General features: G+C 36.1%; 2 protein-coding genes across 4 annotated transcripts in view; one reads left to right on the top strand and one right to left on the bottom strand.

The window, feature by feature from the left end:
• The window catches only part of runx2a (RUNX family transcription factor 2a), a 125,051-nt gene extending 112,393 nt beyond the window's left edge, over positions 1–12,658 (bottom strand). The window contains exon 1 of the mRNA XM_039749448.1: positions 11,951–12,658. The gene's annotated coding sequence lies outside the window, so the exon portion shown is untranslated. The remainder of the gene's footprint in view (positions 1–11,950) is intronic.
• Positions 12,659–12,765: 107 nt separating this feature from the next.
• The window catches only part of supt3h (SPT3 homolog, SAGA and STAGA complex component), a 538,864-nt gene continuing 526,397 nt past the window's right edge, over positions 12,766–25,232 (top strand). For 2 of the 3 annotated variants that reach the window (XM_039749446.1, XM_039749445.1), the window contains exon 1: positions 12,766–13,160. In XM_039749446.1, the coding sequence (XP_039605380.1) occupies positions 12,801–13,160 (360 nt within the window). In that variant the 5' untranslated portion in view covers positions 12,766–12,800. Of the gene's footprint in view, positions 13,161–16,887; positions 17,044–25,232 lie in introns of those variants that run through there. The other variant, XM_039749447.1, reaches the window with a different exon arrangement.

Here is a 25,232-nt window from a genome sequence, read left to right as displayed (position 1 = left end):
ATAGCAGGGAACCCTTTTCTTTATTAGTGATCTGTTTTTTCTGCAAATTAACTTCTTTTGAATTCATTTTATCTGACTTGCTCTTGAAGACTCAGACCCCTTACTTGTTTCTTTTTCCTTAATAAGCAGCCAAACAATAATGAGATACAAAACACGACCAGCAAACTGTGTCCATCATACAATATCTGAAAATAAAGAAAGATGAAGGTCTCAGGAATGTCGATCAGCTCAGGTCCCCAAAACATTGCACTGGTGGTCTTAGAAAAGAAAAAATCTACAATTTCAGAAATTGCACAATGAGAACAGCAACAAGCCACAGAATTAAAGCACAGGTTTAATTAACAACAAGAATCGGATTTCTAATTAAGGAGCTGGATGGAGTGAAATTGGTTGGAGTTTGAGGCCCTGACTTAGGTGGTCTTCTGTTGGCTCACTCACTTCACATTTCATTTCTGTTTGGGTGCCAATTAAGGAAAGAAATGAAGCAATTCAGAGGAACAAATCTTAAAAAACAAGTCAATTAAAATCAATTCAAAAGAAGTTAATTAGGAGCAAAAACAGGTCACTAATTGGGAAAAGGATTAGAATGAAAACCTGCAGCCACAGCGGCCCTCCAGGACCGGAGTTAGGGACCCCTGCTTTACAGAACGTTTAATGTTATTTGTTTCATCTCTTTTACCCCTGTGATTTTATAGAAGAAAAGTAATGGCGTACTGCACGATAACGTGCAGTGAACACACTTGACTTGAGCATTCCTAGTTCTCATCCTCTTTCTCTGTACGTTTAGCATTCGTTTGCTCAGAGGTTGATGTGTTTGCTGCTTCCTGAGCAGCTCTTCTTTTCTCCACCCTAGCCGCCCGCTTCTTTTCTTATTTCGTTGCCATCTTTTTGCGTTAAAACTGATTAAGTCAGCGTTTGTGTTGTAATTACTTAAATCTTAATTTTTCACTTAAACTGGCACTTAAGTCTTCAATCTGCCTCAAGAATGATTTAAGATATGAAGAGGTTGGGGAAGTGATGGTGAAGGTGGTAGGGATGAGAACGGCACCCATACGCATGCGCCACACGGCTGCCCTGCTGGTCACAGCCGAGAGTTGATTCTATAATGAAATAAAATCAAAACAGACAGAGGAATAACCTTGGAGGTCAATCATCACCCCGAAAGCAGACAGTAGATGTCACGTAGTATACGTGTACCAGATTTCAGGTCAATTCTTCAAACGGTTTGTGAGCTACAGGTGATTTAAAATCCTGGACAGACAAACAAACAGCCATGGTAGCATATTATATACAGTATAAAGATTGCTGTTTTGTAGATTCTATTACATTTCATCTTTGCAAAATTATAAAATTGTAACACTAAATGCATCAGTGATGTGGAGTTACATTAGCAGTTGCTTATGCCAGCCATTGAACTGGTGGCCTATGCATCAGCTGATCCCACATTGATTCAAAAATCAAAGATTAGCGCATGAAGAACAAAAGCAGGTTAAAACAAATTAGTAAGTAATGGATGAGGTAAATTCTACCAACCAGAAAGCCAATGATAGGTATCTTGAGTTTGGATAGGCCAATTCAGGAGCCAACAGACTTTGAAATCTTTTTGTATACAGAAACACTTTACATAAAAAAACACAACAAAGGATCATCCATATTCCTGTGAGCTGCTTTGAAAACAATGCCATGCTTGTTTTCAGAGGATCCAGTTGCTTATTTAACATACCCAAATGATCCACCCAACATCTGCGTCCCGCCTTTATGTGAAGAGGTTAGCTCTGTCTTAAATGGTGGTATGCATATTTGCTGCCACACACTGCCAAGGTCAGTTTTACAAAAACAAACGTAACGCCGTCTTTTCTCCGTTTTTGGGACTGGCATTCAAATGCAGAAATGTGTTACTTTATATTACAACAGTGAGGCGCTTATGGATATTAATATTCGTCAAATATTTCTAAAATTAAAATGTTTATCCCTAAGCTCTTTTCTTGTAGCCATCTACAGCTACAATGTTGGCAATTCAAAAAATAACCGTGCTGGATGTTTCTTGTGTAGGCATTGGCATGATGGCGTGACTCAAAATGAGGCCAGGTAGGAAATTTGTTAAATAGCACGGCTGCTGTACACATATATTTCTATTTTAAAGAGAGGTGGGTGCTTGAAATTGGGGCAGGCATAGTCATTTTGCAACAGCTCGCTTTGTGCAATGTGTTTTACACAATTTATTTTCAAATGTACTTAATCTTTACTTAACGGTAATGCAGACCACTGTTCCATTTAAGCATTACACAACAGAAAATCAGCCTTTTCATCCCGTCTTTATTGGTTGATACGTTTTATTACAATATTATCTGAAACATATTTTCCAAACCCACTTTTTCTGACCAGGGTCCCACAGTCCAAAGATTTTGTGGACTGACATTGCTAAATTGTTCCTAGTGTGAGTATCCTCGTCCATCTTGTCCTAGGATGGACTTGCACCCTATACAGGTGTTGTTCTTGCCTTGCACCCGTTTCCCTTCGGCCCTACATTTGAAACCCATCCATTAATTTACATCTACAATGTAAATAGTGAAACATGGTAAGGTGACAACATTGGGCTCAAGTAAAAACTAACTCTGCATGAGATGCACGTCTATCACCAGAAACACTCAATGTCTACTTGTCAAAAATCCCATCATTATGTCTACAGAGTGTTAAAGAAAAACTCATATGAACACATGAGCCACATGCACGCAGACTAGAAAAAGGTAAACTTGCTCAGAAACTGAACTACTGGACACAGTGCAGTACACATGATCACCATGCCTCCCCAATTCGGTACAAATACTTTTAAATATTGTCAGGTTACTAGTAAAGCATTGGCCGTATAACTTAGCGGAAGCAGCATTAATGCTATCGTCATTATTTAACTGTAATAGGTATTTAAACAATACTGAACCTGCAGTACAAAGTAATTAGTAGTGACTTGAACACACCTCCCCAGAAACTCAGACATCAGACAGAAGAAAACTTTGCAAGCAGACCACTGGTTCTCACTGACTTTCTCTACGTGACCTTCTGGAGAACTCAAACGTTGACCAACCTTGACGCTCCCATCTGTAATTTTTGAGACTGTCTCGCATTAGGCAAGATCAGAAAATGAGAAACTGCGCCATGCGACTCGAGAGCCACATGCCCCAAAAGGTCCATTTGCAGGAGACAAACGCACTTCGTTACACCAGAAGAGGCTCACCAGGCCTGGTGGCATGCAGCTGACACGATGAATTTAATTTAGGTCTTTGGGAAGTTTTGGGGAACAAATGAAGCAATTGTGCAAATATAAACAATCCTGTACATTTCTTTTTGTTTTTAATATACTCTAATAAGTGAAGATGAATGTAACCAACGGAATAAAAAACATGTCATCTGTGCATGTGTGACTAGGAGTACTTACGATCAAAAACTTTAAAGCACTCTGTTTCCTACAAAATAGAATTATTTGGACAAACAGAAAAGGAGATAAGATTATGAAAATATACAACAATGCCTGGTTGTTGACTTATTCAGTGTAAGAATCCAAAACTACTCTTCAGAAGTTAACAGAGAAGCAATGTGTTAGAAATTTAACACTATTGGAAAAAAATATAATGGTAATGACAAGCTCCTTCACAATTAGCGAAGATTTCAGTAATGCTAAACTAGCTTACTGGGCTCTGCGTGTAGTTTTCATTTAATAAATATACATGAGGAATCATCTCATAGCGGGTGTGAGTCCATGTGGCTCCATGAACCAAGCAGTAGGGCACTTACGTTTTGATTGTTCTTTTAATGGACGGTATGTTTGTTTTATGGATATTTTTAACTTTGTATGTTTGATTGAATTATGTTTTATTTCATGTGGTATAGCTTTAAACTTAAGAAAACTAATAACACTTTGTTGACACCAGTAATAAGCCTTTATAACCCAATTACTGTATTAGCTTATTGGATTTCACTTTTCTACATATCATAATGAACTTTATTTATATACACTCTCTCCCAAATATATATATATATATATATATATATATATATATATATATATATATTTTTAAATGTCTATGTGTGGAAGTGTGTCTGTCTGTCTGTCTGTCCAGCCTGGGTGACGATGGAATAGGGGTTGATAGATAAGGGAGGCAAGCAAGTCGGTAAAATGAAACCGCCGAGGAAAGAGAAACTACTTGCTAATACACAAGCAAGATGAACACCTCGGCAAAACAAAATACTGAACTGCACGATTTAAGACGTGAGAGAAATAAGCTTTCAGCCTTATTTCAAGAAAATGAAGTAACAATTAGCTGAGCATTATTGTGGATCAAAGGATGATCGCTGTGAATTTTGTCATTCAAAAAATTTTCAATAGTTTCTAGGAGCCTGAGGTTTTTACAGCACGGGATTACACAGCTAGTGTATATATATATATATATATATATATATATATATATATATATATATAGCACATATATTTATACTTATATTTATACATACACATATACACACAAACATATATAATATATGCATATATATACACATACATACATACATATATATACATATATATACATACACACACATACATATTTACACACACACACGTATAATATATATATTTGATTGACAACACGTATGGGCTGGCATCCCTGCCAGAATTGGCCCCAGATACTTAACAGGCAGGTAGGCCAATACAACAGGGAGATCGGGGGAGGCTTCACTGGCCCACCAGATGGCACCATCTCTGGGCTTCAGTACCACCCACAGGGAATGCTGGGAATTATAGTCCAGTAGCACAGCTCTGTTGGGGTACATCGGAGCCACCAGGTGGTGCTACAGGGAGTTACACTCCCAACTTTATGGGACTACCGTATGACCTGGAACTACTTCCAACGGGCTAAGCCTTGACACCAGAGGTACTCCTGGGTCTTCAATAAAAAGAACCGCGCTGCCTGGTCCACGCGACACTTGCCAGGGAAAGGTAGCGGAGAAGAGAAGAGGGAAAAAAGTGCTTGTAATTGTGGTATGGAGATATTTTTTTAAAATAAAAACCTTTGTTTTGAACCCAGGAGTTGTCTGTACATTCATGCTTGGGGTCTGGGGCTCTATAACACCCCCAGTGTGTGTGTGTGTGTGTGTGTGTATATATATATTTATTTATAGATACAAACATACATATACTCACACATTCATACACCCATACATAGATACATGTATACACACACAGATGTGCATATATGTTTGAATGTAATCTGAATTCAGTAAGATGCAAAGTTAAACAGGCCACTATGGTTTTCAAAACTCAGTCTAGATTCACAACATAATATTTCATCTCCAACCCCCCAGATGAGGACAAGGGTTAGGGAAGCAGTGATTTTGTTTTCTGTATTGTTTGCTCGCACATATAATGTACAGAGTACACAAATCTAATTTAAAGAGGCCTCATCCAATTACCAATAAAATCAGCACATCTTCAGTTGGTTTCTTAATATTATCTGTAAATAGCACATACAGTACATCTCAGCTTTTCCTTTATTTCAATGCTGTAGTCTAAAACCTTTTTTACGTTAGCATTACTTAGATCAGTACACACTGCCTTTGTTATATTACACACACGTACACATGATTATTAATTAAAATGCAATATCACGTGTATATAGTGACAATACACCTTGTCTTCCAGCCTTGTTATATTTTACTTTCTTAGAACCAAAAGAATTACTTTATACACATATAGTACAAGTGAAAAAATCCTGTCTGTTCTTACATTCACCCTACATTTTACTTCTATATTGCCTCTATTTTAATCGTATACTCAAGTCTGGACTGTGATTTTAGTTGTGGGTTCTAAACGTTTTTCTCGTTAACTTTAAATTATTGATAAAGATAAGCCTACAACATGGATTGTCTAAGCTTTGCTGGCTTATTTGCAAACTTTAATATATGTGCAGGGGGTTTTCTGTGTAATGCTTCAGTACTGAAGATTATGAATATTAATTTGAATACATGTTGAGTGACCACACTGACTAAAACGAGGCACAAATGTCTAGATAGTTACAATTTACTAAACAGATCCCAGTACCAGTTTACTTCATTGTGTCTCATGTCCACGGTTATTAAACTTTGTCTTCAAAATTTGGTATTGCCGCTGTTTTCATCTTCTGATTATGCAGGCTTTTCTTGGTTTATTCATCAGTGTTCAACATTTTATCTGCTAGTATTTACTGTACATTTATTGTATTTCCATTCTTCCTGTGTCTGGGGATGTGGGTGGATAACTCACAAAAAGACGTGTATGCGGATGATACGATGCGACGATACTAAATTGGACTTACGTGGGTGTGAGTGTGGGTGATGTGTTAGACTGGCGTCTTTTACCGTGTGATGCTCGGATAGTCCCCTACAGCCCTGAAGTGGATGAATCAAGTTTGAGAATGTGATATTGGACTTATAGACATATCTACTGTAAACAAACATGCATAGCAGTAGATCTATTATATTCACATATTGTAAGCCTAATACTGCGCATGTTATATACATAATTATCTATAGACTTTATCACCCTTAGCATGTTACATTCGGTAATCAAAAATAATGTGCAACAACATATATATTAATGAAAGCAGTCTAATATACTTTGCCAATGTTTCCTTAATGTTTTTAAAACATTGTAAAGTCAACACTGGAGGGTCCCCAAGGTTCCAATTGCATCTACGACATTTTGTCACTTGTCTTACTCATCCACAATTCTGCATGGAGAGATATTGTGAAATTTACCCCGAACCACACTCCACCTGTACTCATATGCTCTTTTTGAAGAGCTTATTTTTAAAATAACGCTGGACATCAAGAAGGGACGACTACACATGCGTCTGTAATGATTCAGCATAATTTTGTTTGCAAAGGGTGTGAAAATTCACTTCAACCATTCCATTTTCTGCAACACTGCAATCTGGCCATTAGCTCAGCTCTAAACATTGGCAAGTTCTGTTATGTCCTTTTTACTTTCTTGTATACAAAATATGGGGAAAGGATATATTATGGATTAAAGGCCAGAAGTCCACATGATCGTCATCATCAAGTTCTTCCATGTGAACCCTGAATACCATGAGGACTGATTGAGGTCATTGATGTTAGGGAGAATGCCTAGAGGGGGCTGGGTGGTCTCGGGCCTCAGACCCCCTGCAGATTTTATTTTTTTCTCCAGCTGTCTGGATTTTTTTTTTTTTTTCTGTCCTCCCTGGCCATCGGGCCTTACTTTTATTCTATGTTAAGGTTAAACGTTCCCTAATTTTATTTTCTTATTTATTTTGTCTTTTTTCTCTTTCTTCATTATGCAAAGCACTTTGAGCGACACCATTTGTATGAAAATGTGCTATAGAAATAAATGTTGCTGTTGTTATTGTAATCATCCAAAAATTACACCTTGAGATTTCGATGAATCGATGTTTTAGACCTCCCTGAGTCTGATTTACTTTCTCAGAGGGAAAGTATTGTAATCGCCTAAAAATTTGATTTCGAGATTTTGACGAATTTCTACGTTTTAGACCTCCCTGAGTCTGAAAATACATTTTTTGAATTATGTCTTTATATCCGTCTCTGTGTGTGTTTGTAAACACGATAACATGAGTGGGCTTTCACTTCGGTCAACCAAATTTTGTATACAAGTATTAGGTACAAAACATAGCTCAAACGTTGATAGAAATCTATTTCCGCTAACCAGAAGTGGTACTTTTTTTATTCATGCAGCTGGAGAGTCCGATTTATTCAACTTTACGAGAAAGCAAAAAGGACATAACAGAATTTGGCAATGTATAGAGTCGAGCTAATGGCCAGATTGCAGTGTCGCAGAAAACTGAATGGTTGAAGTGAATTTTCACACCCTAATCAAGTCAATTATAATGAATCGTGACAGAAGAATGTGCAGTCATCTCTGATTGACATCCAGTGTTCATTTCTTCAAATATATTATTAATTTGATTTGATTTATCGTTGATGGTTCTTTAATGTACATAATATAAAATTATAATCATTCGTCTTGCAGTTTACTCCTCAGATATCCATCTCCATATCTGAATAAATAAGAAAGTCGTGGGGAGAACACTCCTGATTTTTGTAACACAGAGACTTAATACGGTCTCACAAAGCCTCAGTGACTGGTTGCAGTTAAGCATAAACTTTGCATAGTGAAGGTGCTATATGTTACCGCAATCTTTTGGTCTTTTTAGAACAGTGTGGTGCCCACTAGGACTAGGAGTCCCAGTTTTATCAGAAGGCATTCCTGTAGCTCCACTGCGTCGATATAAAATGTAAAATTCTTGCTGTTTTTAAGATTTAACATCAATCTGCTTTCAAATTAATTTCAATGAAAATCTGCCGTTTTCTATTTCCAGAAACACATTCAAGGATATCTAGAACAAATTGTCTTAATTTAGGGATGTCTGCAAATAACAATCTTCTATTTATATAAGACTAAAAAAATTGCTGGCCACAGTCCTGGTCTAGGAAGAACCCCACTTTCCACATCACCTAATCCAGGAAAATCCTGATCATTCATCCATTATTTTCTGTGCTCAAGTCAATCCTCCATATCCTCCAGTTTCTGCTTCTTGAAGTCTAATGACTAGCTCTTCAAGGGTTACCATATCAAAAATTTTAAAAGTAAATATTTTACGGACTAATGATCTATTTGCTGGTGAGCATATTAATAAAACAAGTAAATAGTTTACTGTCTGATGAACTATTTGCCAGTCAGCACATTAATGAAACAAGGCCTTCTCTGTGTAAATGCATGGTACCTGTCTGCTTAACACAGCTTTGACGATTAGCTGCTCGTTTGCCGTTTATATGTTAGAATTGCTTAACTTATTTTCTCTTTGGTACATGAGCTTCAGGAAGTGACCTATAAGGTAAGCCAGAACTCTGTATATAAATTGACATTTGACAACTGATAGTTTTCAGAAGTTTTAAACCAAATGTAGTGATTTCTTAAAAAGAGCAACAAAACATATATTTATTTTGTATAAATGCATACATGCATAAATAAAAAAATTATTAAATAAATAAATAATGACTTCTGTAGAAATCTGATTGAATGTTTTCCAGTCTATTCTATCGATACTTATGCTTGTTTAACCATAGTAGCTCTTCACTCTCTATTATATTCAAATACTGGCATTTAATACAATGTAGCTACTGGCACACAGTTGGCCTCTTCACAAAATAAATTCAGAAAAATACATTAAGGGTACATTCTTCAAAATATGTTTCTTTAATGGCACTTTACTGGGTTGTCTAACTCCTCATAGAATCATTGCTCGACAAAGAAACATTTTATACTTTGCATATAAAAATCGATTCTTTGGGATTTGCAATGGTTCCCAATATGTGGACAAAACAGAACTCTCAACTATCTAGCAGGAGGCCGACAGATCAAGAACACTAGAACCTAACCTGTATTATTATTATGTGCAAAACTATCATGAACCCACTGGTATTTCATAAATCTTTTGTCATGTATTCATGGTTTATTTATGGGACCTGTTATGGATTAAAATGGTTCTTTCTGGAAGCTTCAAGTGGATGGTTTGCTTGGGAACCATGCATTGCTCTAACAAACCACTTTGACACCTTTATTTTTAAAGACTGGAGATGGACTGCTACTCTTTCGTGGACTGGTTTATGCTGTTTGTATAGACTCTGGCATCCCATGACCCCCTACTGGATTAAGGGGGTTTGAGAATGTTATGGCATATAGCACATTATTGTCTAATTACATGTCCATACCAACTCTGCATGTCATGTTTTATTAAATATCCCTCTTATTACATAAACACTTTTGTGATTTATTACCAATATTCTTTATTAGTAGCCTGATGTCACTTGTTATTTCCATTTTCAAACTGGGCCTTTACAATAGTTCACTCTGGTGTTATTTCACTTTTAAATAATATTACAAAGCCTTTTCTAGGGGGGTTAATTTTTTTTAATACTTCTATTTTTCTTTTATTGTCTCTGTATTCATTTTAAAGTAAATGGTTATATCTGTTATGTCACCAATTCTCAAGTTCACTCCTGGAGGTCCCTAGAAACTGCAGACTTTAATCCCAACCATTTTCTTCTTTTAGTTGGCCTCATGTATTAGTTAAGCAAGCTGTTTCTTCCATTTTTTTTATCAATCCAGAATTACAAACTGGTTATGCTAAATGTTTACTGAACAAAGTAGGAATTTAGGTGCTGAAGAACCCTTTCTTCCTTTTTAGCATTTTGTTCTTTATAGTTTTCTGGTTATTTATTCCATTCATTACTCTATAAAGCACACAAATGGGTATCCCCTAAACCAGCCACACCTTAGCAGTCAATGCCACTTGCTCTGGTGTCTGCTATGGGCTCTTAAAAAAAATAAAAGTGCCACATAAATAAAATATATCATCATTATTGTTATTATAATTAGTGATTCTTCAGAGAGATGTCACAGGAGAACCATGTTTGGTTCCTAAAAGGCCCATCCATGTGAAGGTTCCAGAAAGACCCTTTATTTATTTACATCAATAACAGGCTCCATACAGTAAATAACCATGAACAGATGGTAACAGATTTGAGAAATACCAATGGGCCATGATTTTAAAAGGACTCTCGCTGCATACAATAACACAGGGCTAAGTCTATGTTTTCTTAATCTGTTAGAATCCTATATTAAAGATTTCATTTTTTTCTCTTCGCATTAAGACGTTTTTCAAGGCACAAAAAAAAATCTTCAAATGCAAAAAAGGAAAACTTCCCAGAATGAAATGGGGCTTTGTCAAGCAATAAGTTCTAAGATGAACCACATAACCCAGTGGAGACAGTGCAGTTAAAGAAAAAAATATTTTTAAGAATGTCCCCATCAATAATTCTCAGCATTTGCACACATTTAAGAGGAGAAAAGGTTACTTAATAAAAGAAAATAACAGTTAAGAACCTAAAGGTATGGCAAAAACTACAAATACTTCTTCAAAATGTAAATTTAACAATAATACACTTTTCTGAATGCAAAATAAGACAGCAAATAGAATAAAAACAGCTCATTAAATAATGAGATCAATGAAAGACAAAAACGACTCGCTGACTGAAGGACTGTTTGGAGCACAAACTTGCAGCCACAGAGACCCCAGGATGAGAACACAGTTTTACGTATTTATTACATGTTTGATTAAGTAGCATGCTATTGTAACGTTCTGGTTTTCTAATATATGTCTCTATATCTGTCTAAGTGATCAATAGAATAGATACGTAGAACAGAACATAAAACAGAAGCTCTATATGTGAATATATATATGTATATATAAACTGGTCTGAGCACACTGGAATGACTAAAGAGGAAGAAAAATTTAAAAAGAAAAAAACTGATTTCGCAGTCACAGTGAGACATTATACTGAATATACAAATATTTTATTGGTATCATATTTTATTAATGTATATAAAAACAGCCTTGCGCCCTGTGTTGGCTGGGATTGGCTCCAGCAGATCCCCGTGACCCTATGTTATTATATAACGGGTTGGATAATGGATGGATGGATATAAAAACATAAAACCTTTTCTTTGGTGTTTCGTTTTCTATATCTGTAGATTCACAAATCTGCCTGCTTAGTTTATTATTATTTTAAAATCTCTATTGTTCCTTTAGTTCTGATGACTTTGTCGGAAAGGTTGAAAATGCTGATTCCAGAAACGAGAACTGTTTATTACACTGATTCGTTTTGCCATTGACTTATTAATGTTGCTTACTGTAGTTAATCTAGAAGTTATTCGGAGTATACCGAGTGGAGATTTAACTAAACTGTGCACACCACCCCGACGCGCGCATGGTTCACTATTTATTGTTCTTTTTCAGTATCACACACTTGCCCTGAGCGCACATTACGTACTGGTAAGTACAGAAATACAGTTCAGTATACTCACATGCCTCTATTATCTTCCTATTGATCACGGACTATATTTAAGTGTGCCACATGCGTGGCGAGTAGTCATTACGAATCCGATCGAGATCACAATAGCTCTCCTCAGTCTTTAAAGCCTCATAACCACGATAAAAGATCTCGCAATGTTTCAGGTTCGTCTTTTGCGGCGAGAGGACGGTTTCAGTTAAGTTTTGTGACAAGCCGCACTTTACGACTCCTGCGTTCTCATGCCGAGACAAGTAAGCGCACTCGTTTTCACATTTGCTTGTTTGCTGTGTTCTTTTACTGGACCACAAAGCCCTTGGGCTACCTGACGGGGCGTCGCTCCCAGACAGATTAATCAGGCGATTCTTTTTTTTTTTCCATTTTCGTACCCTTTAAAAATCGCGAAGAGGTTAACGCCGCTTATTTAAAACTCGGGGAACAAATTCAGACATTTAATTAAAAAATCTATTTAAATGCAGCAAGTTTGGCTTCTGTTGGTGTTGTCTGCAAATGTTGCGTTTATAGCGCCTTTCATACAGTAGCGGCAATTCTCAAGGACTGTGTAACCCGAATCATTATATTCCGTGGGGGTTGCAGTTAGGGTAGCATTATATATTTGGAAGTTTCCGTCAAGTCTGCCCCCAGTTTTCTCACTGTGGCTGCATAATAATTACAAGTTGAAGCACGACTGCCAAGCAGTTAGAAGAAAAAAAAAAGCAACACAAAAAATAGCAGTAGTAAACAGAGCCATGGTTCCTACCTTAAATGCGACAGGCAGAGTCTTGTTACATCTCCAATGAGACGGCAGCACTGAGCAGAGGAAGTTGGGGCTGTCGGTGCGGACCAGCTCGGCCGGGTGATCGGCGATGATCTCCACCATGGTGCGGTTGTCGTGCGGTCGCAGCCGAGGAGCTGTCGCCTCCTGTTGCACCGCTGCCGCCGGGCTCACCTCGCTCATCTTTCCCGGGACAGGCTGTAAGCTACTGGACGGGGGGCTGAACCTCCGGCTGGTGGTCGGATCTACAGGAATGCGCATTACAACAACCACAATTAGAAAAAAAAAAAAAAAAATACAGGGGATTAAAAAAAAAAGGCAGGGGCGCAGGGCGCGAGATACCGGTACCGAGCAGCTCTTCGCGGCACTAAGTGGGGCGCAGCATTTCAGCTCCAGCGCATCCCCACCAGTAACCCCCGGAGGAAATCGGAAAGTCGCTCCGCTAGTAGCGGTAAGTCTCTTCTCCAATTGTCTGCCGCGTTCTCTACGCATAGGCAGCCAGGCATGTAGGCTCAGATCACATTTGTACACTAGCTAAAGAAGACAGCAACGACCGTAAAGACAAAAGCGAAACCATTTTAATATAGCATGCAAAAAAATAATTCCCACGTTGATGTTTGGTTTGAAAGACTAATGTCCCGTCCAGGATCGGTTCTTGCCTTGCCCCCGTTGCTGCCTTGATAAACTCCGACTCTGCAATCGTGCGCTTCAGAATGTATTTTGTTTTACTGCTTGAACTAGAATTTAGGAACCTTCTTCTTGCGGAAATAAAATCAATTTTTGAAAAGCCGTTTGAATTACTCGAGTCCGTAATGGCAAAACAAAAAATCTCAGAACTAATTAAAAAAATATTTGGTGTAGAAAAATTCCCCCCAAATCAAACACTTTTGTTTTTATTCAAAAATGAAAAAAAAAACATCCTTTGGAATCTCTGTCACGTTTTAATATCACAAAGTTCTTAAACATTAATATGATTTGCTTATTTTTTAATCCCCGTTAGAGAACAAATGTCCACAATATATTCCGAAATAAACTATCCTATAGGGTTAACAGACTTAACCCTATACCCCCCAAGTCTCTCTCTGGGTCTTTTTTTTTTAAGTTGCGGTCGATAGAATGAAGAAGCTCAAAAAACCACAGCCTTTTTGTCCTGAAATGCGGTTGGACTTTGGAGGCATGAATTCCTAATGATCAGGTTTTTGTGGTTTATATATACGGTCCCAAACAGTCATTATGCTGATGAGACTCCAACACGTGGTGCGAAGCCACTCATCACGCCGCTGCCTTCAAAATAAATAAGCAAGTGAGCCTGCGCCGCGCGTGAGGTCCGTCCGTCCGTCCCTCTTTGATCATTCCCGTGGTTAGAAGCCACCTTCCTTCTTGCGATGAACGTTTCGGTTTCAGCCCACGGGACATACCGAACACTTTGGATTGTTACATTTTTAATGGTAAACTATCCCGCATCGTCACTAGTTGAGTGTATTGTTTTATAATAAATATCCAACATAAATTCGTTAAGCGGTAACGATTACTGTTTGCGCATTACTGCGCTCGAACCCCGGTTCATGTACTGGCTAGATGCCATTTGTATGATTTTTGCATGTTCTACTCGTATTCCTGTGGGTTTAATGACACATAGTCGAACTGTTCGGGGACAATAGTCTCCCCCGCTTTGCTACGCCCTAAAGTTCAAACTATTGATAAGCCTGTCTTGATAACAAAAAACGGGCACAGAAAATGGTTAGTTGTAAGGACCCCCCAAACTTATTATTCATTGGTGCCATTCAGGTTTGTTAATTATTATATTTACATCCTAAAAGAAACAGAGAAAGAAAGACAGAGGGAAAAGGCGCCTACCCGTGCTCGATTCGGAATCTTCATTTGAGATCTTATATTTTACACTTTTCCTGGCGATCCGGCATCGATCTGGGCCCCGGTTTGCAATCTGGGATACAGACATGCTGCGAAAGCCGGTCATCTGCAATGCACTGTCAGCCTCAGGCGGCACTTCCTATTCATAACAGTACCGGTTAAGTAGAAAACACCGAAGAGAACGAGAAAAAAAGGCAACGTAATGCGAATGGATGCTGTATAAAACAACAAAGAACAAGCGTTTACGGTCCCCAACACGTCCGGGTGCAAAATGTCTTCCTCTATTAGCACTACGAGAAGCACAGAACGCGCAAACTGGCAGTTTTAGGAGAAATGAGTCACTTCCTTTTGACTAATCTAACTCAAGGCGCAGTTAGAAGAAAGACCTTGAAGGAAGTTATGTTTTCACTGGAGAAACTGCGTTGGGGAAGAAGGTTAGTATTTTAACCCTGCCCCGATCTTCACTGATTAGGAATGGGGGCTGCACTAGACTAACTGAACCCCCTTTTTACTGTTAAAGCAAATGAAAAACACCAAGGAGGTTCGACCAAGACACTGCCTTATACACGTGAGCCAATTAATAAGGTGTAGTAAAACGGAACTGGTAAAGCAATGTCTTAATACCCCAGGCATCCATCCGTCAACTTTTTAAAACCTGTTTTACACCGAAAATAGCGGTCAACCAGGGCCATCGGGACGCCCCCAGAGCTTCGGAGGGCACACGCTCTTACAGATGTCAAGTTGCAATTAACAGCTTCTGGTTTGCAGGAGGAGGAAACCCACACGCACGCGGCCAGGATTAGTAGATTCCACATTGGAAATACGGCACCCAGAACACCAAAGGGCAGGCAGTGTGGCGTAGTGGTTAATGATTTGGACTTTAAACGGTGTGGGTTTAAGCCCCGCTAATGGCACTGTGTGACCTTGTGCATGGTACTTCACCTGCGTCTGCCCCAAATTTATATATATATATATATATATATATATATATATATATATATATATATATGAATAAAGGAGAAGATAAGACTATCTAAACAACACAAACACCAAAAATCACCTTAACATCAGGGACCTGGGTAGCACATTTACTTTAACCTCAGGGCCCTTGTATAGTGGGTTAAGGTAAGGAGATATATATATATATATATATATATATATATATAATTGTATCTCAGTACATAAGACTTGCACATAAGCCTAATAGAAATAATAAAAAATGGCGCCTACACCTAAATTAAATTATTTCATTTGGTTTTCAAATGGTATCCGTAAAGATCCATTTAACATGACATGTAAATTATCTTGATATGGATTATTAAACATGCAATAAAGCAAATACAGGTTTATCAGCGTTATTTTTATATATTGCTCTCAAACTTGTTAATATGATAGGCAGTAATATTAAATTTCTTAGCTGTGCAGTTGTGAAAATAACTTCATGTCAACAAGGGGAAAACATGCCAGCTTCATATTTAAAACATAGTAGGTGGGTATTAAAATGATATTGTATACCGCTGTACACTCTGTAACAGCATCATCCTTATACAATTAAATTGTTATATTAGCTTTTTTATTAACTACTGCACAAGATTTTGAAAGCTCTCATTGGTCCATTTTACTAACCACCAGTTTGGAGTTACAAAATATATATATATATTTTTTTTATTTCAGATTTCAGATAGATATGAATTTCTTCCTCATAAATTCTTTAATGAAAGTATTATAAGAACAGAATTACATATTGAACAATTATTAAAAAAAAAAAAGCAAAAGAACTTAGACTGGGGCACATACACTTTATGCATACAATACAAATACACATGAAATCAAATAAATAACTTCTCAACAATAGTTTTATGTAAATAATATGTTTTAGCATCTTTGCTTTTTATGGGCCTTGGCATTCTTTTTATATTTATTAACAGGAATTCTACATCACAAGAGAACTATATAAACTTAAGTTTGAGTTTATGGTCTTGGCTTTGTGAATACTTTCCACAGACAAAGTAACTTTAAGGTATTATCAAAATGAATTTAACTCTTTTAATTATGTAAAAATCTCTTACATAGATCTGCATAATTTTATGAAATTATACGAACAGCAGAGCAGAAGGGATTTCGGCGTCCATAGGATTGTCAATGCAGAAACTCTAAAAGGATTTAAAAGTAAAAAGACAAAGGTCCTCCCGGGTAAGGGGGCGCACGAGAGCGGCAGACGATGTGGCGGGATTGAATAAAAACTACAAATTCAAGAACGAAAGAAGCGCGTGAACAATAAAGCAAGGACTTAAATTCCCACAAGTCAACAGACGCTACGTCATTGACACGCGTAGAGGCATGCGTGCGAGAGGGCCGAGCGCGCTCTTTTGACAGAAGTTTTAGTGCGTGAAGTGGGAGGAGGAATTGAGTGATGCGAAAGAAACAGGCGACGAGTTAAAAAATACAAACAACACAGAGAGGTAAGCAATGGAAAGATGATGGCAGTGCATTCGTGAACGAAGAAGAGAGAGTCGTTTGTTTGTTATATACACACACTTAAACACCGAATGACCCACGGCCGAAATTCAACGTGGGCTATTGTTTTGTATGCATGTTTGCTTACAAACGGCAGTGACATTTCCTTCACGCGTGCGATATCTGCCGAGAAGAGGAATAAAAACATTCTGAGAACTAGAAAGTAGTTTTGTTAATTAGGTAAAAAGTCTGTTTTAGTATGTTTACCAATGAAAATCTTGAGTGAGCAAGCAAAGCATGGCAAGTGAATCAGAAACATCAAGTTTTCACTTTCATCTTCTGCAGACATCTGACGCACGGATTTATTTGTATGGTTTTTATTTTAGTGTTTTATGTTATTTGTCTCTGCTAAAGCAAATCCCCTTGGAAACTCGATAAAACACTTTATAATACAAAGACTTGTATATCTTTATTTGAATTCTTGTAGTGCCTCTCCTGTTAATCTACAAAAAGCCTTTTAACTATTTTGAATATAAAATAAGTGTCTAGGTTAAAATACATACTGACATGGAGATCAACATGTAGAGAATTCCTCAGCTGAAGGTCAAATTTTATTTCACTTTGTTAAAATACATTGCAATATTTATTTGCCCTTATTCTAACTTACTAGCACAAAAAAATAAGGCAACAGATATATTAGGAGCACTGCATAAAAAGGAATATAACAACAGTGTAGATTTATTATTTGGTTATTTAGCTATGTGTCGATTGTGTTTTTTGTCCTGTGAGTTTTATCCTTGGTTTTTTATGTTTCTGCTGCTGTATGCATCTAAATTTCCCCTTGCCGTTGGTAAAATTAATTTTATTTTATCTAATCTCCTACACTTCATTCACTTTCTGTTCTACGTTGTCCAGTTCCAGTTCTGGAGGTGGAATGTATTCTGGCAACATGAGGTGCCCCACCATCCCAATGCATAATTGCACATTCCCACAAATAATTTGACTATTAACATGTATGACTTTAGAATGCGGGTGGAAAAGTGGAATACACGGAGAAAAATGCAAGCAAACATATGAAATATAGTGACAGAGCGGGCATTTGGACTCGGTGACCTGAAGCTTTGAGGCAGTAGCACTGAAATAGTAATTAAAGCTTGTCTTTCGTGGTTTCGGTTTCTTTAATGAGTTCAAATATTTTTAGCCACTTTTGTACACATTCACCTGTTGCCCAAGCCATCTCTGAGCTTTCAATCACCTTAACTATGACTGACAGTCATTTTTGGTCAGAGAAGAGAGAGAAGGTTAGGAGCACACACTGATACAGTGCATTGCTGCACCCACCACATGGCAAATCAACTCTGGATCCCAGATTAGGACCCGAGTGCAGCCATGCAAAGGGTGACACCTCGGCACCGCACTAGTTCTGAGGGATTGGAACCAGTGTGAGGTTTTTATATGGTGGCTGGAGTGCCAATCCTGCCACCAACCCCCAAGTTTTTCCCTGCACGTTAGAGGGCCTACATGCAGGGTTGGATGCAGATTAACATCATACCCAGGACGGATTTTTGGTCAGAACGATTGTATATTTATTCTTCCCTACAACATACTGTATTTTAAGTTTACCTGAAGATGTGCCAGTGCCTGAAAAAAACGTTAAGCCAAAATAACCATCTGTTTATTTTCTGAGCACCATTTTTCCTTTGCGTTGGATTGAGATAATATAAAGGTTAGTTTTCTGCCTTGCCCTTGTTTTTGCCACAATAAGCTCTGATCAGAAAAAGTAGGTAATTCTTTTGCCCTATATTGAATATTTCATTGGTTTGACTTGACTGGACTCATTCAAACATTCAAATGGCAACTGAGTACTCGCCTGTTCTTGCTTGCATTTTATATTGGCTGGCTATATCTGTGCCATTTGTGCTTTGTAAAGGACTGTTAAGTATCTTTACTACTAAAGGCTAACTCTAGTATTATGTTTTTTCATCATTTATTGTTAATCTACAGCTAAGTAAACTGTACTAAATTTGATTTGTGTTTACTTTTATAATCTCTGCAGTATTTATTGCCCTGTTATTTGTCACGAATCTTTATTATTTTGTATTATATTGATGGTTTTCTGTAAGAAAGATACTATATTAAATAAAGATTGATAGAATGACTATATACCTAAACATGTCTTCCTTTCTTCCTTTTTATTCTGTGAATTGAGTAGTTGTCCCAGAGAATTGATTGTACTGTTTGATGGCAGTTGAGTTTTCGAGAACATGTTTTAGTGCAGTGGATCATATGGGGAAAAATGTTTTTATTAATGTAAGAATGTGAGCAATTGCGCAGTTTATTGAATAGTGTGTCATCTCTTTTATGTTTTGCATTTCAAAATTTGGCATTAATTAGTAACAAATATGAAACACTCTGGGATCCACTTTACATTTCCAGTACATTTAACATGGAACAAGTTAACATTCTTACCATTGCAGAGTTTATAACCAGTTTTCAAAACTATATTGCCTTTATTTTTTATGTAAATGAACATGTGCTAAATTAAAAAAAAAAAAAAAAAAAACTTTTATATGACTTGCCACAATGCTCATTGACATATTTTTTTCATCTTTTTGTTAGATTTTTGGATTATATGTTGGCACTCACTCACATGTGTATTATACATTTCTGAATGCTTTCTTTGATTGTGTGGGATGTCATTTTTTCATTAACCTAAACTGTTTAAAATGTCTAAAATCACCATTTACCGTATGTTGTTTTCAAGGAAGCAGCAGCATGAGTTTGAAGTGTTTCTGTGGTTAAAAACCTTTTATTCCTCCTTTGTCCCCTACTTGTGATTATTGGTTAAGTTTAAATTAAGGCTTTGTGAGTGTAGTTTCCTGTTGGCTACACAGAATCTCAATTCCACTTGAAAAGATCAGTATTGCACCTTAGGACCGGCTTCAGCTAATCTTCAAATGAATTAAAAATGTTACTTTCAGACTACATTACTGGTTGAACAAAAAATTAAAGCAAATTGAAACCAAAATGGTTTACTAGTATCTAGTCGAGGGTTGGTTGCAACCCTGTGCTCATTCCTTCCTGAATGGTGGCTCCAGCTCCCTCTCATCCTTTAAGAAATACTCTACCCAAAATAATATACTGTATGTATATTTTTTATGTTATTTAACCCATGTAGTTTGTAGTGATGACTAAAAAACTGTCAATCTCAGATTTTGTGCAGAATGGAAAGGGAAAAAAGTTTGAAATAATAGAACAATAACATTTTTAGAATCAATGAGTCTGAAATTTTTGCATGTCTCCGGATTTGTACTATTTTATATATAACTGCAGTATAAGTATTAACATCTGTGGAGAAAAATTAGCTAGAGCAGTGTTGCTCATAATTCATGGACGTGCATCATTTTACATTGATGATAACTGTGGCAACTTTCATTTGGTTGGTTGGTTTCTTATGAGATTTGTCAAGTCCATTGACTTGCATTCTGGTACATAGACGTATCACTCTGAAAGTGGAAAAGTCAAGTTCAGGGAATCGTGAATTAAAGGATTAATGCAGAACCATTACAATGAGTATTTGCACAAGAAAATAATGAAATCAGTTAAGAGCAAAAATCAGTTTACAGTTTACAATAAATACAGATTGTATAATTGAGTCAATGTAAGAGCTTACTTAAAACCTAATAACACAACTTATTTAAAATGTGTTGCTGTCAAAAATGAAATCGGGACCAATAGACCAGCCAGTCATTGAGCTTTCAGATTACTGACCATCTGTTTATATGTATTTTTACAGTGGAACGGGAGTTTATTGAGAGAACTGATGGATGAGGTACACTATAATTTATTTTAAAAGAGACTGCTGTGCAGGAAAGAATTATTAAGCTTTATAATTGGTTAAAGTAAAAATGTTTAATTAACTTCAAAGGTTAAACAAATCAAGTTCACGGTCACACCTCCCATAAACTTACAAGTGAGTTGTTAATTGCATTGTTGATCCTGAATCGACTCATAAATAAAATGAAAAGGAAAAAAAAAAATCAGTATTGCTTTTTTGTTAAGAAACCTCTTTGGTGGTCTTCATGGCTTTTTTGTAATTCACACCTTCACTAAGAAATCTCTCATGGATTAGTTAATTCATGCTGTCGTGAAATGGTACAGGTCTGTGATATTTACAGAAAAATAAAAAAGGTAGGGATTAACATATTTAAAAATGTTTGTAGAAACAGTTAATCATGGTTTGAAGATGTTTTAATTGCAGTGATATCTTTCCACAGTTTTCCATTCCGTTCAATATCTGCTTAAAAAAATTAGAGAAATGTGAATTCAGGAAATTTGAAAGCATACTCGAGCTGGACCCATATACAATGCTCTATGTTGATGTAATAAATTCCTATTTAATTTCAAAATTATGTTACATTAGTACAACTTCTTAAACCCACCATAGCAAACATAACAGAATGAAATGAGGCATATTTGACATAATCCTTTGGTGAGTTGTATTCATAGTGCACATACCCTCATATTCATGAACCTACAACTTTGTGCTTGAAAGTATAGCTTTGAGGTAATGTGTTGAGTGACTTGCTCACTAATTAAAGCTTGTAATAGATATGGTTATAAATGATTAATACAGATGAGGCATAGAAAAAAAAATTAGAACATGTTACTGAAAAATGAAAGAGAATGTGGTTTGTTTGCTTTTGCCAATTTTCTTGTTTTAGGTCCTTCTTTAAATCCTTGTCTCATTAATCTGGTGTTTGAATTGGCTGCAAGAATTTCAGTGTTTGTCTAAAGTAAAATGTAGTGTTTCTAGCATAGCGAGGGCTTTCTGAAGATAATAATATCAGAACACATTGTTTGTAAGATGTCTAGGTTTGTTTTTACCATTTCCATATGATCTCATTTTATTTATAAATGTTAGTTTGTACTGCCTGACAGCACAGGTGAAAACAGTTTTTAAGCTTAATCCAAGAATACATGGAAGTTTTTATTTAATTTTTTTTATTTCTGATAACTTCCTCATTTAGGTTTTTTGTTTTCTATTCAGATTTTCTGTTAAGCCTATATGCTTATTTTTATATTAGACTGTGGTCGCCTGTGACTCTGAATTGGATTAAGCAAGTCTAAGAAAGTTATATTAGTTGCATAAAACCTCTATAAAGTAATAAAAATGCCTTGTCAGATTTTAATGGTGTAGATTACAAAAAATTACAATTTTCAAGTAATAACATCTTTTTAATGGAGCAACATTTGAAAATGTAAATGTGGTCAAATGAAGCTTAATATATCAAGCAAGCTGTACTGTGGCAGTATCTACTTTTTTTAATTCCTGGCTGGAATACCCTTTCTGTGGACTTCACATGTTCTTGCATTGTTTGTGTCAATTACTAACAGTCCATATGCAGATAAGTCAGTTATCAATTGTAGATTACTCGGAATATACTTAATTTTACATCGTTGTTGACTGCCATCCAGTTGTATAGGAATGTGTCATTGTTGTTACATTTACGTTTTCATGGATTTATACTACATATATATTGCACGTACAGTATCAAATCTACTTAATCCAATTCAGGGTGACATTTATTTATGTATTTATTTAGTTGTTTTATCAGAAGTGACTTATAAATTCCATGTACATGAAGACACATACAGGAGGCTATAGTAACCAAAAACCCCTGGTTTAGTGGTATAGCCCTGGAGAGCCGCAATGGCTGCAGGTTTTCACTTTAGTCAGTTTCTTAATTAAAACCCATTTGCTGCCAAAGCAGTATGCTTTTTTAGGCCAGATTTTTTTTTAGTTAAATCATTTACTATGATTCAAAACCCTTAATTGCATATTCTAGTTTTAAATAGCTGCATTTATATTTTAATTTTAATCAGCCACCAGTAAATAATGAGATTCAGATGACCAAGGACCCAACAGCTCTCCAGCTTGGTTTAATTTAAAACGGTGTGTAGGCATCATAAAGTACAGTATCTGTGTTAATAAAAATGTTTAGAAATATATGAGAGGGAAAAGGGAAGGACCAAGAAATACACATCTGTCAAGGAATCTTCTCCAGTGTGACGTAAGTTTTGTTTTTGAAGAATGAAAGCTCTAACAAGACATATAATTAAATGCCAAGTTTCATTATCAGCAAGGATTTGCTTCTAATTAGGAAACTGGTTGAAGTGAAAACCTGCTGCCACAGCAGCCCTCCAGAACTGTATTTGAGGACTGCAGCACTAAATTGTAACTAGCAGTATACTTTTTGGCTCTTTGTTGCCCCATACTGGATTTAGGAGGTATAACAAGCAGAGTTTTTGGATATTCAGTACTGTATTTCAAGTTACTTTTTAGGTCAAAAAAGCTATCAATTTTCTAATAAAGACTATCGTTCCATTCTACGGTAATTCACTTAAGAGCCATAGTTCTTTCTCCTTACAAAAAAGTAATATTTTCTTTGTCAAAATTATTTGTGCTAGATTGGTTTATTGCTATGTTCATTTTAGTGACTTGAACTGGTTAGACACGACTAAATCCAGAAATGATCAAAAACAGACCCCCTGAGCTTTCCTTATTTTACTCATTAATTTCCATTTCCCTTATTCATATTTAATGCATTACAATGCTTGATAGTCAAATAAATGTCACTTTATATTGTAGGGGCACTGCAATGTATAGTAATTTAAGTAGTATAAGTATATATAGAGAGAGAGGCTGGGAGCATGCACAGATAGCTCAGGCTAAAAATATTAGGTAACAAAAAAAAAATTAACGATTAAAAATTAACGTGAGTAATTTGCAATGACTCATTTATATTGTTGTCAAAAGTTTGTGTTTGCTTGCTCCCATTCTCTTATCGAATATAGTGTTTTTTCTGTCAGAAATACAAGTGATTATTAGAAATATTTATTTATCTGGTAACTCTCTGTGGCCTGTTGCACATCCTTAATTTCTAGGGATGCTTGCCTTTGGCTTCCTGCAATTGCTGAATGATGGACTGCTCTAAATGTTAAGCCTTTAGAAAGAATTTCCAATATCCAATATTGATTGGTTTATCTAGACTAGGGTCTTAGGTTATGTGACAGCCTTGAAAATTATATTTTTCCTTCTTTTATTTCTGAAGTTTGCATACATGATGAGCAAGTACTTTTCAGTCTGTTTCAAGCTGAGGAATATAAAAGACTTATTGTTGCATTTCTGTTTCTTTCATGGTAGTATTCACTATCTTTGTGTCCTTTACAGATAGATCTACTTATATTGTTATTCCACTTCTTTATGTAGTAATAAAATTTACTAGTGACAAGTACTGGTAGATTTTTACTTAATAAAATAAAGTTCTTGAATATAAAGTGAGATGCTAATTTGTACATTATTTTAATGTTTTCATTGTTTTTAAGATAGTAATTGTCAAATAACCATTTATTTAAAAAAGACGTATAAATGTTTGTACTATACATTTGGACACAGGATAAGAATAACCTATTATCACAAACGTGGAACCATCCTGAAAACTGTATAAATATATTTTAAAAACACTGCTGACCCTATATAACACAATCTTTAAGGACAATACAGCACACAACTATTAATTTAATTAATTCATTGCTATATCCCATCTTTACCCTGTTTTAGTTATGTTTTGAACATAGGCAAGCTACATAATAGTGGAAAATATTTATATACAGTATGTGTATATATGTGTATATTAAAAAATTTGTAGTTTTATGTTCTTGTGGTTCCTAAGGTGAGGATATGGCTATCTGAGACCACTTCTTAAAACGCTCATGTACATATTTGTCACATCATTTTACTAATAAGAGATTGAATTATATTCTCATTTGCATTCAGTGCAATACAATATATGCTTTTCATTTCCTTAACATGAACCTTTAGCCTTGTAAAGATGGACTTCATATTTGTGAAAAATGTAATTTACCTGTGATGTATTAATCTACACTGAAGGTTAATGTCGTGTTCAGTTTTACTTTGGATGCAAACGTTTGTGCCTCAAAAATGTATTAATTTAACATTGTGTTCTTTTGAGATATCCTCATTTAGTATTTGATGCTAGTATCCTCATTTATATTTGTCTTTTTTTCCACAGGAAACAGGATTTAACCAATGAACAAATTTGATAGGTACTTTAGATTTGGCTTTATCAGTTGGTTGTCCTAGTTTAAATTCTGTTCAATTAAGTAGGTG

The sequence above is a fragment of the Polypterus senegalus genome, chromosome 3 (assembly GCF_016835505.1).
Source record: "Polypterus senegalus isolate Bchr_013 chromosome 3, ASM1683550v1, whole genome shotgun sequence".
Lineage (NCBI taxonomy): Eukaryota > Metazoa > Chordata > Cladistia > Polypteriformes > Polypteridae > Polypterus > Polypterus senegalus.
Note: the sequence above shows the minus strand (reverse complement) of the source record. Positions and strands in the feature narration are given on the sequence as shown.